The sequence below is a fragment of the Coloeus monedula genome, assembly GCF_965178545.1.
Source record: "Coloeus monedula genome assembly, chromosome: 2".
NCBI lineage: Eukaryota > Metazoa > Chordata > Aves > Passeriformes > Corvidae > Coloeus > Coloeus monedula.
The window spans coordinates 93,150,081-93,167,714 of NC_138782.1; the positions used below are offsets into that span (position 1 = coordinate 93,150,081).

Consider the following 17,634-nt stretch of genomic DNA (forward strand, 5'->3'; position numbering starts at 1 on the left):
GAAAGTTACTGTTGAATTCCTTATTCCATGTAAGAATGTGCTTGCTTTATTGCTTCTGCTGCAACAACTGTTCAAGGCTCTTTATATGAACTTTCAATTTTGAATTCTCATTTCAAGTGAGGTTCTCAAAAGCAATACCATCTGGATTCAGGATACTGATCATCAGGACAAGTGCTATATATAAAGCAGGTAATTAATCAGGTAAACACTCCTGTGTTTAGGTTTCAGAATACATTTGGATCTTCTTATGATGGCCACATTACCAGTACAAGACTTATATTGGAGCAAGAGAAAATTGTATTTCTTACAGATTGTCTTCCTTTTAGTAATTCTTCACCTGGTAAACACATTAGAGGATTCCTCTCTGTTTTATTTAAAAGCTTTCCATTTATGAATAGGTACTATGGATCCTGACCAAACCTTTTGCCCTGTATTTCACCTTACTCTGTGGCAGAGTAATGAATTATCATGAGATTTTTCAAAGAGCAGTTTGCACTTTTAGAGGGTGGCAAATTGCTAAAAAACAGCTGCTTATCAAGATTGAATATCTCATCTCTAGATTAATGGTGGTTATTGGAGCCAAAAGAAAAAGAGACAGAGAGCAAAGAACAGCCCAAGGGACTGGGAGAAAACAAAGGATAATTAAAGGATGAAGACTAATGAATGTACAAGAAAGAAGGAAAAAAGTGTGAGAAGAGATTTATGAGGCAAAAAAAGCACAGAATAGAATAACAAAGGGTAAGAACAAATAGGGATTTACCAGATAATAGCAACTGGTAAAGACAGTACAACGGTATGGTTTGCAGAGGAACAGCACAGGTGAAGTGAATAAATGGGGCAATAGGGGTAGAACAAGAGTATTCTGAACACAATTATTAAGGGTACTCAGGCATAAACTGGCAATAATCAAGCACTAACTTGTCTGGCAAACACTAAAAATGTTTGAGGTTCTTTATTAACTATGTACCTGAGAGATGAGAGATGAAGGCATATGAGCAGATGAGGACAATGCTGTTTTTAACTGTGATGTGTCCGGCTTAGAGCATCAACTCAAGCCACCAAGGATGCAGTGACTGTCAGCACAGACATAGGGTACATTATGGTTAAGCTTTAGATGTCAGAGCCAAGAAACAAGAGTGATTGTAATGAAATGGGAGGGAAGTGGAGGATTTATGCAGGAGTCTTTTTCGCTTGGTGTTAACATTGCCATTTGGACTCAAACCACTTCCAAGACTGTTCGTGACACATGAAGCACCAAATAATGCTGTTCCACTGGTTTGAAAAGGTCACAGCTGTGACAGTAACACAGCAAAGCCAGCCCAGCTCCTGAAGTGCACAAATGGCAACCAAACATTGCCATGATCTGGCACAGTGTCAATTCTTAGTTAGCACTCCCATAACCACAAGGATGAGGAATATGGGAGAGTAGTTTATCTAGGGTTTCTTTAAAAGTAGCTATGTTTTCCACAACACCAAAACATGATGCTAATAAAATCTTTTGGTCATTTGACTTAAAAGTTTGCAACTGAAGTACCAGACAATTCTAATTTGCCTTCTGATTAAGAAGTGAAGCTTCAGCCTGGAGCAGCATATAATTTAGTTATTTCAATAACACACAATATTCAAAACAAACAAGAGTTTCCAGTAGTTTGTCTGGGTAGTCTCCTGCATGGCTTTGTATGCCACATTCCAGTTTATTCCACTTGTGCCAATGAATACCTTTGTAATTAGATGTCTCAAAGGGTTTCTGAAGAGGGAGAAGTCTCTAAGCACCTGTTTTTTTCAGTTTCCCTGCAAGTATATAGTAGACCTGTTGGTTTCACTGTGATTATTACTGTGAGAAGCAGTGGCCAAGACCAAATGTTGAGGATGATTCTTCCTGAGAAAGAAGGAACACCCTTTTGCTGCAGGTAGTTTGATTATACAGGACACTGTTACATACGTGAACACACAATATCTTTTACATAACTAGCAATTATTAAGAGATGTGAACATTAAAATTACAGACATTATCCATAAATACCATCTGCAATTATATTCTAATCTCTACTAAATTCTATTTTAGCAACTTATTCCTCTCATAAGAACCACGTCTCTGTGTGAGGCCAGTAATCCTGTCTCCAGCAGTGGCCAATAATGGAGGTTTAGAGAAAAAATTAACACAGCAACTATATCCAACATCTCCCTGAAGCACTCTTTTAATATCTAAACATTTATGGCTTACCGTTTGGGTTTTTTTCTTGCCATTTATCTTAATGGATTAAATCAAGTCTCTAATCTTGGCATAAAGAGTATCACTAAAGGCAATTAAAAACTTAAACAAAAATAAATTTTAAGTCAGTAAAGTTCGTCTGACATTCCATTACACATTGAGATATATTTACACGTAAGATAGAGTTTCTATAGGTACTAAGTGTATTTATTTCCCAGATAATTTAGTAGAGGAATGAAGAAGACCTACAACTCCAGATTAAGTTAATTGTGAGATAATAGAGACTGATAATGTTCTTATTTCAGGGGACAGCAATGTAATATTTGAAAGATTCTATAGATGGCACTATTGGAGAACATTTGCCAGTGGTGAAAGTAAACAGGGTTTTCATCACAGTATTTCTACGAATTTGAAATTATTCAGTAGTCTTCTTTCTCAGGAATAGTTTGTGTCACATACGTTCATAAAATCCATTATGATATTTTTTCTTGACTTCAAGGCATGATAACAGAATGCTACTGCCTTTTTCACAAAGAAACAATTTAATAAATAGATTTCTTCAACTGTATATTAGCCTCTGAATTCCATAGCTACAAATACTGCCTGTCAATGTACAGTTCTTGAAGAACTGAAAGAAATGTAAAGAGTTTTCATTGTTCCGTGCTTGGTTTAATGTGATACTTGTCAAGCAATAAAGCCATTTCCCTGAAGAACAAAGGGCAAGCAACTTCCTTGAGCCATGTTTATTCAGCTCAAGTAAATTTTCTAGATATTATTTTGATGTCAAATTCCATTATTTTGATATAAAAGTATGGAAAATTTTTGAAAATACCTGATAAACTGACAGGAAAAAAACCCTGACTTTTGAAATAATTTTTACTATAAATATTTTTTACTTTCTACGTAGTATAGAATGTTACTTGACATATTTTGACTACTATTGTAACACAAATTAATTCACAGTATGATTTAGCTCAACTTTTACAGGAAAAGATACCTTATATACACAGTCAAGCACACATACATGTACACATATGTTGGGTTTACCTGACAATGCAGTTAGACTTGCATAGTCTATTTCATAGCTATCATTTGGAAATTTTTGTTTCTATGTTTAACCATAATGACAATTTATTATTGAGTCACAGTGACTATTGTCACTATTGTCTTTTAGTCATTTAAGCAATGCCAATCCCATCAAGCTTTGTTTCCATTGATATTTTTTGAAAACTTGTGGCAACATGAGAAAATCTTTGAATAGTAACTACAGCATTCATGTCCTATAAGGATAAAAAGTGTTGTCTAAAGTTTACCTGAAAAGCAATCTAAGCTTTCAGCTTTATCATTAACAGTCCAGTAAACTTAGTATTCATGGCAAACACAAGGGAACATGCATTTGTAATATTTATCTGTATAATTTAAAACACCAAGTAGAATAAAGTGAGTTACCTACTTAAATACATCATGTATAAATGCAAGCAGGAGTCATGTATAATAAAATGAAGGAGATGATAATACCCTCACACCAAGTCAGCCATGTCATCATGGAATGTGATGTTCCAATAAAAATTCAATCATCTACTTACTATTCCCTCCAGTCACCCAACTGACTAAGAACAAGATACAGCCAGCTAACTAGCACTTAGCAGGATGACTCTGAAATTACTTAGACTTCCTCTATGAGCATGAATGATTTGCTGGAAATGTGCTTGCCACCATACTTTGTGAAGGTTTTCAGAGTTAGTCAGGTAGGTAGTTAGTTAGCTAATGGTGGGAACTGGTTTTAAAGGCAAAGCAACTAGATTTAAGCGTCTAAATGTGAGTTCAGTATATAAGTTCCTATTATGAGCCTAAAGATATGAGAGCATTTCTCAGCACGGAGGGATGGGGCTGGTGTCTGGTCTCAAAGACAGCTTTGCAGAGGAGCCCCAGCAGGAGTTTCCTCCTACATTGCTTGAGGAGGAACTTCAAGTACCCCTTGATCCTGTGCTGAAATTCACTGCAGCAGCATCAATATCCACTTGATCTGGACCCTGACTCACAGACTAATTTGCAGGCTTGACCTTAACACCTGCCTCATCACTGTGGAACTGATGTTTCACTTGCTCAAGCTCAGCTAGCAGGTGTGGGGACTTGGGAGGCTTGATCAGGCTTTACCAAGTGAAAAATGAGCCAGACATGGATTTTTCTATGTCTTTTGTTATTAGGTCCTCACTCCTTTGAGCAGTGACTCACATTTCCTTTCCCATTCTTGTTGGAAGCTGGAACAGATTGCTCAGAGAGGCTGCAGAGTCTCTGTCACTGGAGATATTCAAGAAGTGTCTGGACACGATTCTGTACAATGTGCTCTAGGATGACCCTGATTGAGCAGAGAGGTTGGACCAGGTGATCCACTGTGGTCTCTTCCAACTGTGCTGTGTAGCATCATCAGATACTAGTATTCAGCTTAGAAAACCGAGCCATTAATCGGATACAGAACAGAAGGATTTGTTTAAATGCCTGTTGTACTTACAAGGCATCCCGCGGTGCTGGGTGTTCTAGTGAGTAACGCAGCAGTTACACAGCACAGGTCCTACCAATTTAGCTTATAGGATCAGCACAGGCATCCATTTACCTCATTTGTTTTAGCAGAGTTTCTTGGGAGTAAGCATATGTAACACAGGTGTTGTCTTGTGCAAGTTTAGCTGAACAACTTGTTTTCTTATCTTAGGTGAAAAAAAAGTTTGCTGCCTAGAAAACAGCGTTAGAGTACCTCAGCCTCTGATGTGTTAGCTTTGTATATGCCTGCCATGAAAGCAAATTGAAAAGCTTAAATTGTCATATTCTTCACCTTAAAAGTTTGTCTGTCTATAGAAACAATTTTGCAAAAATGAAATTTCATACTGCTCACCTCTGTGCACTGTGGCTGAGTGAATGCATTCTGGTTTGGGATATGGGTGCACATATGGGTTCCATGCACCTGTCAAGTCAGATTTTTTTCCATGCATATCATCAGTACTTGCAAGACCTACAGATCATTTACAAGAAAATTGTAAATCATTCTTGTACTTCCTATAGTTACTCCTGCTGCATTGTGGCAAAATATGTTACTTTCTGACACTTGTAAGATATATTTACTGGAAATAAGCCTACTTTTTAAGGATAATGAAAATAAAATATTTGCATCTTAGAAGTTTCAGAATGAAGTATATTAAATAGAGTATTGTATTTGATATCTATAAATCAGGATAATACCTCCTTAGTAAAGAATTCTGACATCTGTTGCTGAAGCTGTGGGTCTTATTTTTTAATACTCTATCTGTAATAAGAAACCATGGATTCAATTCTTTCTCTGAGTGATACTATAAAATCACCTTTTAGCCTTGTTCTCTTTCTCTGCTTCAAGGCTTTTTATCAAAGCAATCTTCCTTTCTTCCAGTGACAAGCAGTGTAGCATTTCAATCCTGCTGATTTTGCTCTCACACTAGTCATTGTCCAGGCTTCCTCCATAAGCAGCAAAAAATTAACTACATTGACAAAGTAAACTGAATCTGCCATAGAGACTTTCGGATACCTCATTATACACTTTGCCTAAGGCAGCCTTTTAAGCAGCAGCATATTTTCATGTAAGATTGACCACTGTGGCACAGTTCCTCCACATGCAAGTCTCACTGTACAAAAATCTGGTAAGAGGAGACTGACTTACAAATGATGCATGAAGAAAAAATGTCTATGTACAAAATGAATTCTTATTACTGATTGATTTTTAAATATGAAGATATCAGTAAAGTAAAGATTTTATCTTTAACTACTAATGGACGGCCTTATCTACTGAAAAGGAATCCATATGGAATAATAAGTATTACTCTGTCTTTTGTCCCTGATAGTGTTTATAAGTTCTAGTGATGTAAAGTACATCACCAAATCTGTTTAGCAAGTTTTATTACTATTTATCTTCCAGGGTAATTGCTATTCTCAAAACTACTTTTATTTCTGTCAAATTTTGAGTATAGATGCCAGGAACTTCATACCTTTGACATTATGTAATATATTCCTACAGACACTGCCTAGCCTTGATAGGATGTGTAACAGCTATTATGATACTCAGGATGGGAGTTATTTGAGAATATATATATAGATTGAATAACAGCTCATCAAAAGCCTGATTCTGATCATTCAAGCATTTAATAATCCATTATAATTGATATTCCAATGATTAAAACTTACTTTTAGAGTTACTGAGATTTTGTGCCATCAAATCCATGTACCTTCCTCAGAAGTATTATCTGTAATCTACTGGGGAATTAATAAAAAGGTCAGCTGCGCAGTCACTGCCCATCCAAGAGGCATGGTCAGGTTGTGCTGATAACAGGTGAGAGATCTGGATCCTGTATAATGATGCACCTGACTGCTGGACACAGTCCACCAGGAACACATTGAACCCTATTCTGAGGGAGGTGGTGTGACAAATAGACAAATCACAAGAGCTTGCAGCATGCTGGCTGTATTCCAGCCTAATAACTGAGGCCCATCTGTGATAGGCAGTGCAAGTTGCTGCTGAGTGGTGAGTGGGTTCACCAGCAGATGCTGTTCAGAAAACTTGAGTGTGGAAAGATAGCAAAAGGTATCTCGGAATGCACTTCAAGGACATCCTGAAGGTATATTTGACTGAGAGCAAGTTACTATAAAACTATGAAATTGGGAGCGCCAAAACAAGGAAAGATGCTGACCTCTTAGAAGGGAAACAGCACAGCTTCAGCTGGGAAACTGAGAAGTGAGGAGGGAACACTTACAACTCAGGCATTTAATACTGCTGTTTAACTAAATCATAAAAAATCACACACAGGTCTAAATACACCCTGCACATCTAAGTAGCTTGATTTATTCCAGTGAACCCAAAAATACAGTAAACTAACAACTACATGATAATGAATTAGCTAATAACTAACATGATTAAAGAGATTATTTACAAGAGCATGTAGTTACAGGACAAGGGGGAATAGCTTCAAGCTGAAACAGAATAGGTTGAGATTAGATATTAGGAAAAAAATCTTTTGAGACTGGTGAGGCACTGGAACTGATTGCCCAGAGAAGTTGTGGATGCCCCATCCCTGAAAGTGCTCAAGACCAGGTTGGAGTGGAAGGTGTCCCCGGCCATAGCACAGGAGCTGGATCTAGACGATCTTTAAGGCACCTTGAAAGCCAACCCATTCTGTGGTTCTTTGATTCTGTGATAATTATATCTCCAATATGAAATGTTGTTACAGGGGGAAAAACTGGAACTGGTTTCAAGTCACATAAACAGTATAGAAAAGTATAATAATTTATCAGTTGGCTGAAGGCAGTTGAACCAGACTGATTTTGTAGGGGTATATGAACAATCAGCACTGAAAGAAGAGGCAAGACATAATGATTGTGTATAGCTCAAAAGTACATTGTATCTTCCCTGTAATTCTGTGTGTTCTCTTTCACAATAAGATAGGATGATCTGAATTATCAAACATCTCAGTATTATTATCCTAAAAACAAATTTCAGCAACAATTAATGAACACTTCCCACTTAAAAAGTACATTCTTAGGACACACAAAGCACCTCATTACAAATACTAGGATTTTCCTCTGTATGGTGACGAAATAAATGTTTATTTTGACTCTTGCAACACTATCTTGCATTTCAATTTTTAAACAATGTGAAATTTACACTTATATTTATTTGAAAATGAATGCTAACAAAATCACATTTATTTTGCATTAGAACTGCAGCCTTGATTGTTGAGGAAAATAAGGCATCCAGAAGACAATGGCATTTATTTGCTATTATCTAAGTTTTGTTCTGTATCTAGGTTATTTTTATTCTGTGGAAAGGGAAGAATTGGAAGTATTATGTACAGCATTTAAGTACTGTACAAAATAACTGGTCCATAATAATGCAGTCCTCCCAAAATATCTTTCAGAAGACATTTCCTCTTGTATTTTTCAGATATTTCCATTAGTGATCCATCCTTCAGAAATAATGACTCATCATGGATGTCATTTGCACCCTTTTATATCCGGCATAAGACCCATATTAAATTGCAGTTCCAGCCTCTCTCTCCAGATGGTATCCTGTTCTACACTGCACAGCGTTTGGGGACTCAGTCAGGTAAGGGGATTCCAGCTTGCTGCTATCATACAGCCAGGTACTTCTGTGAAAAAGGCAGTACACTGAAGTCATTCAGGCATGCAGTGTCTGTAACTCACGGCTCATGCTGGCTGGGTTTTATCATGGAATCATAGAATGTTAGGAGATTGGAAGGGACCTCAAAGATCATCTAGTCCCAAGTCCCCTGCCATGGGCAGGGACACCTCCCACTAGACCAGGCTGCTCAAGGCCTTATCCAGCCTGGTCTTGAACACTGCCAGGCATGGGGCATCAAGCCTCCCTGGGCAACCTGTTCCAGTGTCTAACCACACTCACAGTGAAAACTGTCCTCCTAATATCTAACCTAAATTTCCTCTCTTTCAGTTTGTACCCATTACTCGTCCTGTAGTTCCTGACAAAGCCCCTCTCTGACTTCCTTGTAGCCCACTCCAGATCCTGTAAGGTCTCCATACAGCCTTCTCTTCTTCAGGCTCAGCAGTCCCAACTTTCTCAGCCTGTCTTTGTAGGGGAGGTTCTCCCGTTCTCTTACCAGGCCTTCCTCTGGACTTGCTCCAATAATTTCATATCTTCTTATGCTGGGGACACCAGAACTGTATTGTACAGTTGTTTTGAACTGTGAATAATTAGGTTCATAAGAAAAGAACATGCAAAATCAAAGTTTTAGATTAGTCTAAAGCCAGCAAGTACATAATGAACTTATTTAATGGTTCAGGAAAGCACTTCTCCCTGAAAAGTGACCAGGGACAGCTTCTTATAAGCTACACTAAGATTTTCAGTTTGGGGGGCTGGCCCAATGTTTTAAATGACCAAAACCAAAGCAATATAAAAACTGATCAAACAAGTTAAGTGAAAGTAAACAGAGCGAATGAGGCTTCTCAGAAGTGTAGCTTTTTATTATATAATGTTGAAAAGTGTGCTGGTGCAGCATGTAAAACATCCAAGTTCTGCATTTCCCAGATATGCAGAGTGACAAATAGATCTAAATAAAATATTCATAGAATTATTTTAAACTTTACTAAGTTAACATTCCTAAAACTTCATGTCAAGAAAACATACTTTGATAGTGTAAGTACATCCTAAAATTTAGTCTTTAAGGTGTACATTTTTTGTAATTACTTTATTACCATACTCAATTGCATTTACATGATGACTTGCACATTTTCAAACAGAAGCATTATGTGTCATCCATAACATCATCTTAGACAAAAAACAAATTAACTATTGATCATGTATTTTTACATTCCTTTGTGCAAAGTCTAAAGCTCTGAGATATTTCAATAAACATACTCAGGCACAAATTAATATTATCACACACATGCCCAATGTACCAACACCTTATCGTGTACACAGATGTTTCAACAGATTGACAATGCATCATACACTGCTGGCACCTCCAGTTTGCCTTACTCTAATTGCAACCACATACAGAGAAGAAGCTCCAAAGAAAAATATATGGAGCATCTGTAATAAAAATACATGTATTAGCAAAGGGCTCTTTCTTCTACAATCAATCTTTTATAATTCTATCCCTTACAGGCCAAGTTCTGAGATTCTTGGTGAATAGTTCTCTCCTGCACAAACTAAAGCATTACATGGGCCATGAAAAATAGAAGAGAGAAAAGAAGGATCTCTCTCAAAAAGTATAGTCAGAGGTCATGGAAGCAGCTAGCATATAATGAAATTAAGTATCTCTTCGGAAGCATCAAAGAGAGTGCTAAGTATGTTTAACTTGGGCCAGGAGTGGTTTAGTTCAAGCATGCCCTCATTCTATTGCCATTCCTGAGTGTTTCATTTGCACCAGAAGGAATACTTTCTTTCAATCTCTTTCTAGAATCATAGCAATTCCATTCAAAATAAAATTCATCTTATATAGAGTAATTTATTTACAAATTTCTCACTTCCACTTTCACTGTCCTCAAGTTTTGAAAAATTTAGAAAAAGCTAATTGTCTGGCTTTTTATATTTGCCTTCATATAATCCTGTCAAATCCAGGCAGAATTAGATTGATGAAAGACTCAGAAGTATTCTTAGCAGCCAGCAGATGAGATAGAGCTTTCTGTTGAGGATTAGTTTAGGAAGCATTTTAAATAAAGCTTCTTCTACACAGTTATGTAAAATTTAATAAATTAATTGCTGAAATCACAGGATTTTGTTTCTAAAACTCCTTTTTAATAGGAAATAATTAGAAATTTTTTTTCCTCACTAGCCAGTGCTGTTTTCTTAAAAGAAATGAGCTGACTATGAAGCTAATTTAGCAATGATACTGAGTAGCACAGTTATATATCAGCTTGGTTAGTCACCCATGTAAACACTACACTGGGACTTTTCCTTCAGGGGCATGTCCCATCAAATAATCCTCCCATCATTAAAAATAAAATCAGATCTTTAGTAAGATGAAAAAAGAAGGTGAAGAAAAAAACATGAGACTTCTGCTGAAACATTTTCTTCCAGCTTTGTTCTTTCCAAAGAACATTACAGAACTTTCTAGAAAGGGTAAGTCTCCTTACTTTAAAGTTGATCTGCCAGTTTCAGCTTCTATTCCTCTAAAAATATCACTACTCCGGTACACACATTTAAACACCTCACAAACTGGCATGAAATGGAAAACATCCTGTGAATCCGTTAGCATAATTTCCTCTAATTGCCAGTCATCCATTTTGTTGCTTTGTCAACTCCTTCCGAATTTGCCTCATGACTTTAAGTCTGGTACTACCGATTTCTGCAGGCCCTAAGAATATAATTTCCAAAAGCTGGCAAAATTTATGTGGCTAGTAATATTAGTAATAAGCTGGGGATATAACCCAACCCAACAAGTGAGCTGAGTTCAGAAACCTGAAGATAGAATTACAAGGGGACTTTTTTCCCCCTCTGACTACTTGCTCTATGCACTGCTTCTGGGCAAGGTCTCTGCAAACATGACGAAACTCATGTGGAGTCCAGCATACTGTCTGTAGAAGGCCAGCTCACTTCACATTTTCTCAAGGGCAATGTATCCTATTTTTACCAATGAAAGCATGAGACCCCTAATGATTAAACAGCCTTTAATTCAGACAGGGCTTGCTGGATGCCCACCAAGTGCTTGAAGAATGTATATAATTCAGTCCATTTACACAGCAACCCCTCTATATACTTGGAGGCCTTGGCACTCTGTGTAAAAGGCAGTTTAGAAGGAGCCTTGCTTTTTTGTTGAGTCATAGCATTACTGAAGCTTTACCTTTGTTAACAAAAGTGGAATGTGCCGTAGACTGCCTGCATTATTCCAGAGTTCAGGCCAGGGTGATGGAAAGGTTTGCTCCGCAAAGAGATGAGAAAGAACAGCCATGCTAGGTGACTAAGAATGAAGTCAGGTTAATAAACAGAGTGGGATGACTCATGCTAAATTTAACACTCACATTTGCCACAGCAGTTCTCTGTCTCTCTTTAGCCAGATGATGTTACCTACCTGGTTTGAAAAACCTAAAAACTTTAACTCCTGATATTTAAGGCATTTCAGTTTATAAATCTATAACATGAAAATAAGAGAATGCCAGTACAAGTGTGTGATGTCTGTATGATTTTCTAAAACATTGCTCATGATGAAAACTGAATCATGGAACTGGACTAAAATCTTTTGGAAATATTCAGAATTTCTAGAATACCCAAAAGGCAGGAGTGTTGTTTCCCTAATCAGAAAGAAACTGATTATTCACCCACTTTTAAAACAAGAAGTTCAATGGTTAGAGTCTTTTCTCTTTGCAGCCATATTTCCTTAGCTGACAGGGACATCATTTCTGCTTTGTTACTAGTTTTGGAATTATTTGTATGGACTAAATCAGCAGTGTAGGAAGCAGAACTGCCAGCCAGCTGTGTGACAGAACAGATATCCCCACTGTCTTGAAATCTGTTTCATATGAAATGTTATTGTTACCCATTTGCCACTGGCAAGCAAAACAAAAAAGTTTGGCAAATTGAGGCTGCTCAAGGAAGGTGGCTCTTCCAGCTGCCAAAATGTGCCAGGTTGACAGCGGTGACTAAAGGAAGCACAGAAAATTTCTTCACAAAGAAGAAACACATTTTGGAAAGGTGATGCTGAATATTCTGACCTACAAATAGATAACTGCCCACGCCTTGCAGCTGCATGGGCATCACGGTCTGTAGGGTTGCTCTGGATCCCAGCTATGCCCTTCCTGCTATAGGATGGTGCTCCAAACTGAAGCTGGACTCTACCTATTGACACACTTACATGGTTTGAAAATATACAGGCTTGGCTTGACACCAGTTTTCAGCCTTGCATGAGCTGTGAGATGGAACTCCATACATGGAGCAGAATAAATTATAATCATCCATGAAAGCATATCCATGGGTAGCTCCTCTAAGTGTGCATTAGGGGTACTGGCTATGGTCATCCCGAGGTAAAAGATCAAGCTACAACAGCTGCAACAAGCTCCTTCACGTTGTCAGCCAGCTGATACCTAACTGCACGCACACACTCAGAGAAGGGCAAAGACAAGGTTAAGGTTAAAATACTTAAAGGAAGGCAGTTTCAACCATGCTGACATATTACCAGCTAGCAATTAACAGCAGAAGTTGCAGAAGGGTGAGAATAAGGCTCATCTCTTCTCTGTTCTTCGTTCCCTCATTCTATCCATTTATAGCTCTTCCTCTTTTTCCCTGTTTTCTCTCCTTGGCCTTGGGCCTTATTCTGGTGTCTTGGGGTGACTGGCTACTGGAAATGCTCAGGAGGCATGTCAAGGACAACTACTGGTCAGTTAGGTTTCCTCTCAGGTGGACACCACAGTGCATCATCTTCCTTGGCCACAGATTGTAGCCATTCAGTTGGAGGCTGATAGGGCTATTTCAACCCCTTCTAGATAAGAAAACTTCTGCTCCTGGAAGAATATGTAAGGGGTGACAGGGTAAGAGGATGTGGTTCAGGTCCATGTAAAATCCTACAGGAGAGCAGGATGAGAGGAAAACGTGAAGAACAGAATGATGAAAAAAAAGAATGAAAGCAATGCGACCTCAGCTCAGCAAGGCAGGAAGGAGCAGTGAGCAGATACCTCTTGGAGCTGTGATGGTTATAGGATGCATCATGCCAACACGAGGCAATAATACTGCTCAAGACACAGGCATTGCACTATGGTGGTTTAACAAGGTCAGTTTAGAGTGAAGATGAGCACGTAGCAGAACCTACAGTTCTGCTGAGTAAAAGGTTTCATTAACTGGGAATGATTCCCATGAATGTTACTGCTTATGAGAATGAAAGGTTCAAATGTTTGCTCTGCCACCAAGATGGCGCCAATGATCAATAACAACTTCTGAAAAAAAGGTGGAAGGAGAGCGGAGGAAATGCTACTCAATACCACAGTAATAGAAACTGGCATTCTGGGCTTGAGCCAGAGGGCAGAAGGGTGAGGTAAAACCAAGAGAAGGCAGAGACTGCAAACATACATCCAAAGATGCTGTCTCAGGGCTCCGAAACAACTAAAGGAACCAAGACTGTAGATATTCAGTAACCAGGAAACCACAGTGACACTCCTGGGACACACTTAAGCTGCAGAAGCTGCTGAGGCACTGAGCTCATCAAAGCCTCTGTCCCCAGCTTAGCATAGAGGCTTCTGCTCAGTAACACAGGATGAGACAAAAGACAAGCAACATGTGGCTTAAAGGAATCTAGACCTTCAGCAGTCCCAGGAACTAATGTGAGTTTTGAGCACACAGGGAGCCTTCAGGGACACTTGCATCTCTCTTATCACTGGGACCATGATAAAAGCAGCAAAAAAGTGAACTGACTACAAGACTGCATCCACTACTTCAAAAGTTATTTAAAAGTATGTTCCGGAAGCTCCTTTGGCCATACAAGCTAGTGGGAAATCCATCTTAATTTGCAGTGGAGTGTAGGAAAAACCTCAGGTACTCTTTTAATAGGTAATAAAGGCCTTGCCTTACACACACACACACACCAGAGCACAAGGGTAGACTTAAGTCACTAAAGAAGAGAAGAGACCTTGAAACAGAAATGTTAAAAATACCATCCAGGATGCCATCCCAGCTCACAGTGTGTCAGCCTGAGACCCTCTGACATTGTATTCAGCCCTCCTAGGAAATACATCCGTATTAGGCATATTTGGTAGTATAGGCAGTAAATGCAGAGATCTTTGCCCAACACAGCTGTGTAAATTGAATATTATCACATTTTTTACTCTGGTGATGCTTCTGGCCTGAATATGACACCTCCAAGTAGAGTGCAATACTCCTAGAATGCATTTCCAACTGTACCAAGTTTTGACAAATTATGATGTACATGAGTTTCCTAAGGTAACATAGAAATATGGAGAGTTGATACTGCTTGAGCATGATTCCCTCTTTGGATGGGGGTATACAGACACACCTGCATGTCCAGATAAAGACTGAATATGGAAGGGCATTGTCACCATTTGGAAGAATTTAAAATTTGACAGTGTGACTAACCAATTTGTTGAAGAGACTTACATACTTTTTCATAGTAGTAGCAAGCTGAAAAATTTTGTGATGCACTCAGAATTCATCATAAGAAGACACTATCACAGATAATCCAGATCTCACAGTAGCAGTTGGATGTACTTACAGGAGACTTTTCATTAACTGCCACTTTTAGGAACTGACTGCTCAAGACACAGGGCTGACTAGGCTTCTGGGAATTCTGACATCCGATATGGCAGCTGGTGCGACTTGTGCACATAATAAAACCATGAAAATAAGGTTACAAAGAAAAATTCACACCTGCTTTGGAGTTCTGGCTGCTAATATGGAATAGAGACAATCCACTCTGAGGCAGAGCAACTTTGACGTTCTGTCACTTGGTGAAAACCCTGAACTACGATTTGCAGGTAGAAGTGCTGTTTTATCTTCAGAACAGGTCTTTCCTTAAGGCAATACCTGCTACAAAATTCCCTTTCCTTGAGAAGAAAACAATCTTTTAGCATTTGGGCTATAAAAAAACACTTTTTGTTTTACTGAAACAGGGAATATGACAGGGGAAGGAAGGTGCATCAGAACAGAACTGAATGCTAGTAATAATTTTGTTCAACACCCAGAGTCTTGACATGTTGCAGTTTCAAGGCCCAGCTAAGCTACAACAGTCTACTTCTAAAGGAGATTCAACCTTACTGCCACAGATTGCCTTACAGTTCCTTGCATCCAACAGGTTGGGGAAAGACTTGCATGCACAACAAAAGACTAACTGTGAGTGCCTACCTCGGGAGTCTCTGCTTTTTCTGTGACACCACTGATGAATAGCACATATTAGATGAGATGCTAATCTGAAAAGCCAGAAGCAAAGTTGTGTGTCCTGTGTGTAGGTCGTATTTTCAAGAAAGGGGGGACCAGCTATACAGTTTAGTGCTGGAAAAACTAAGCATGTCATCTCCTTCATGCTTAACAAAAGTAAACTTCCTCAGAAAGGTCTCTGGCCACAGGTTATATGACACAGGTCTGAGCAATGATCAAACTGAAATAGTGAAAAACCACCCTGCTTCATTGTCTCCTACACCGAGACCGCCAAGAAGAGAAAATCAGTGGCAAGAATGACATCTGTTTAAACTGGTGATACAATTCTTATGATGACATTGGCCTGCACAGGCTCCAGCTGTGCAACCTGGCCCTCAGAGACAGGGAAGATGGAGATCCCTTGCTGAAAATGCTACTGGCTGCTAAAATGAAAAGGATCAAAGATAAGCTCATCCTTCACTTTAGGAGGAAGTTTCTTGGACACTGAACATACATCACAGTTGTAAGATGTTTTCAGCCAGTTGTCCCTAGTATTACCTATGATATGATAAACTTCATGGAGAAATACTGAGTGCACCCTAGGATCAACTTTCAGATCCTAAAATTTATCTCATCACTCTGTTGTTCTTGCCAAAGACTAAAATGGCAAGCCACCTGTGAAAAGAGAGGGTCTAACCAGAGGAGTAAGAAAGTACATCAAGAGCCTCAGGGAGAGTTGAAACTGGAAAGTAATTGTTTTGTTCACAAGGAGCAGAAGTTACTCCAATTCGAAGTGAGGCTTCAAATTTGTGCCAGAACAGAGTCCTCAGCGATAACCTCTTTACACTGTAGGTAGCAGATTCAGTAACACAGATTTGCTCTTGAGATAAGATTAAAGATTCTAAAACAGACAGATCATCATCAAATGTGCAAAGCTACCAAAACCCTTCCCTGCGGGCCAGAAGTCTTGGAAAACTGCCAGCTTCTTTGGGTCTTGATTACAGGCCAGATGCAACAGCAACCCTGGTCAGATGTTTTCCTTCTTCCTAGACAGCAAAATATGCATACTTGTGTCCTTATGCAAGTCTGCATGTCTGGGTAGGAGAGAGGATTGAAGGCTGCCAAAGAGGTAGTTCAGAAACTTTTCCTCATGTTCCTTTCTTACCCTAGGATTGAGGGCCTGATAAAAGAAATAGACAAGCAGGTTATGTACATTGCTGAAATAAAACGAGTGCATTCAAGTTATGCACTTAAAAATCAAGCACACTTAAAGCCACATCACTAAGCAGGAGAAAACACAAGTGAAGGAAATTATATTAATTTTTTGGAAAAAAAACCAACCAAGCAAGGTCCTTGAAAAGAGCACCACATACAGGGAAGTGAGCCAGATCATCACAACTGGAACTAGCAAGCTACAAGGAAGTGCTCTGCCATCATCAGAGTTGAAAGAAGGAAGAGCTTTTTTCTTGTTCTTTTCACGGGTATCTGGAGCAGGGAAGGTGAGGCATGAAGCAACGTGCTCTACAGCCACTAATACAACTGAAACAGCCCCACCCGGCCTAAATGGCAACCTGAACATCTCTTGATTAGGGAGGTATAATTTTAGCAACTTTCACAAGCCTCCAGTAAATTAGGCCATTCAATTTCACTACAGGCAATGTAATTCAAGGATTAGAAATACTCAGAAATTAAACACACATGTGAGCAAACTTCATCATTCTACTGACAGGTCCACCCTTAGGAATGTTGAATCTTTAAGAAAACTGGACTGGTAGCTATTAGGAAAGCTTGCATTCAAATTTAACAAACATATATACCAGTTTAATTGATAACAACCTGATGTCTATTATTTCCAAAAGTAATAAATAAAAGTTAAATTGCACAGGCAGACCTCAAAAAATTTGAGAATATAACTTTAATTTGCAGACTTTTTTGCTGTCCTCTTCTGCTTCCCTGCCACCTCCCCTATTAGGCTCTGTTGCTGCTCTTACAAACTTTTCCAGCTCTCATTTCCTAACCTTTCCCAGCTTTCCTTCTTCATGCTTGAAAGTACAGTTTGAAGTGGTACTCTCTC

At 38.7% G+C, this 17,634-nt stretch overlaps 1 protein-coding gene across 5 annotated transcripts in view; it reads right to left on the reverse strand.

Moving 5' to 3' along the window:
* Window positions 1-16,661: 16,661 nt before the first annotated feature.
* PHF3 (PHD finger protein 3) overlaps window positions 16,662-17,634 on the reverse strand; it is a 53,848-nt gene continuing 52,875 nt past the window's right edge. For all 5 annotated transcript variants that reach the window (XM_082302890.1, XM_082302892.1, XM_082302891.1 and 2 more), the window contains one exon: window positions 16,662-16,740. In XM_082302890.1, coding sequence (XP_082159016.1) covers window positions 16,722-16,740 — 19 coding nt within the window. In that variant the 3' untranslated portion in view covers window positions 16,662-16,721. The remainder of the gene's footprint in view (window positions 16,741-17,634) is intronic.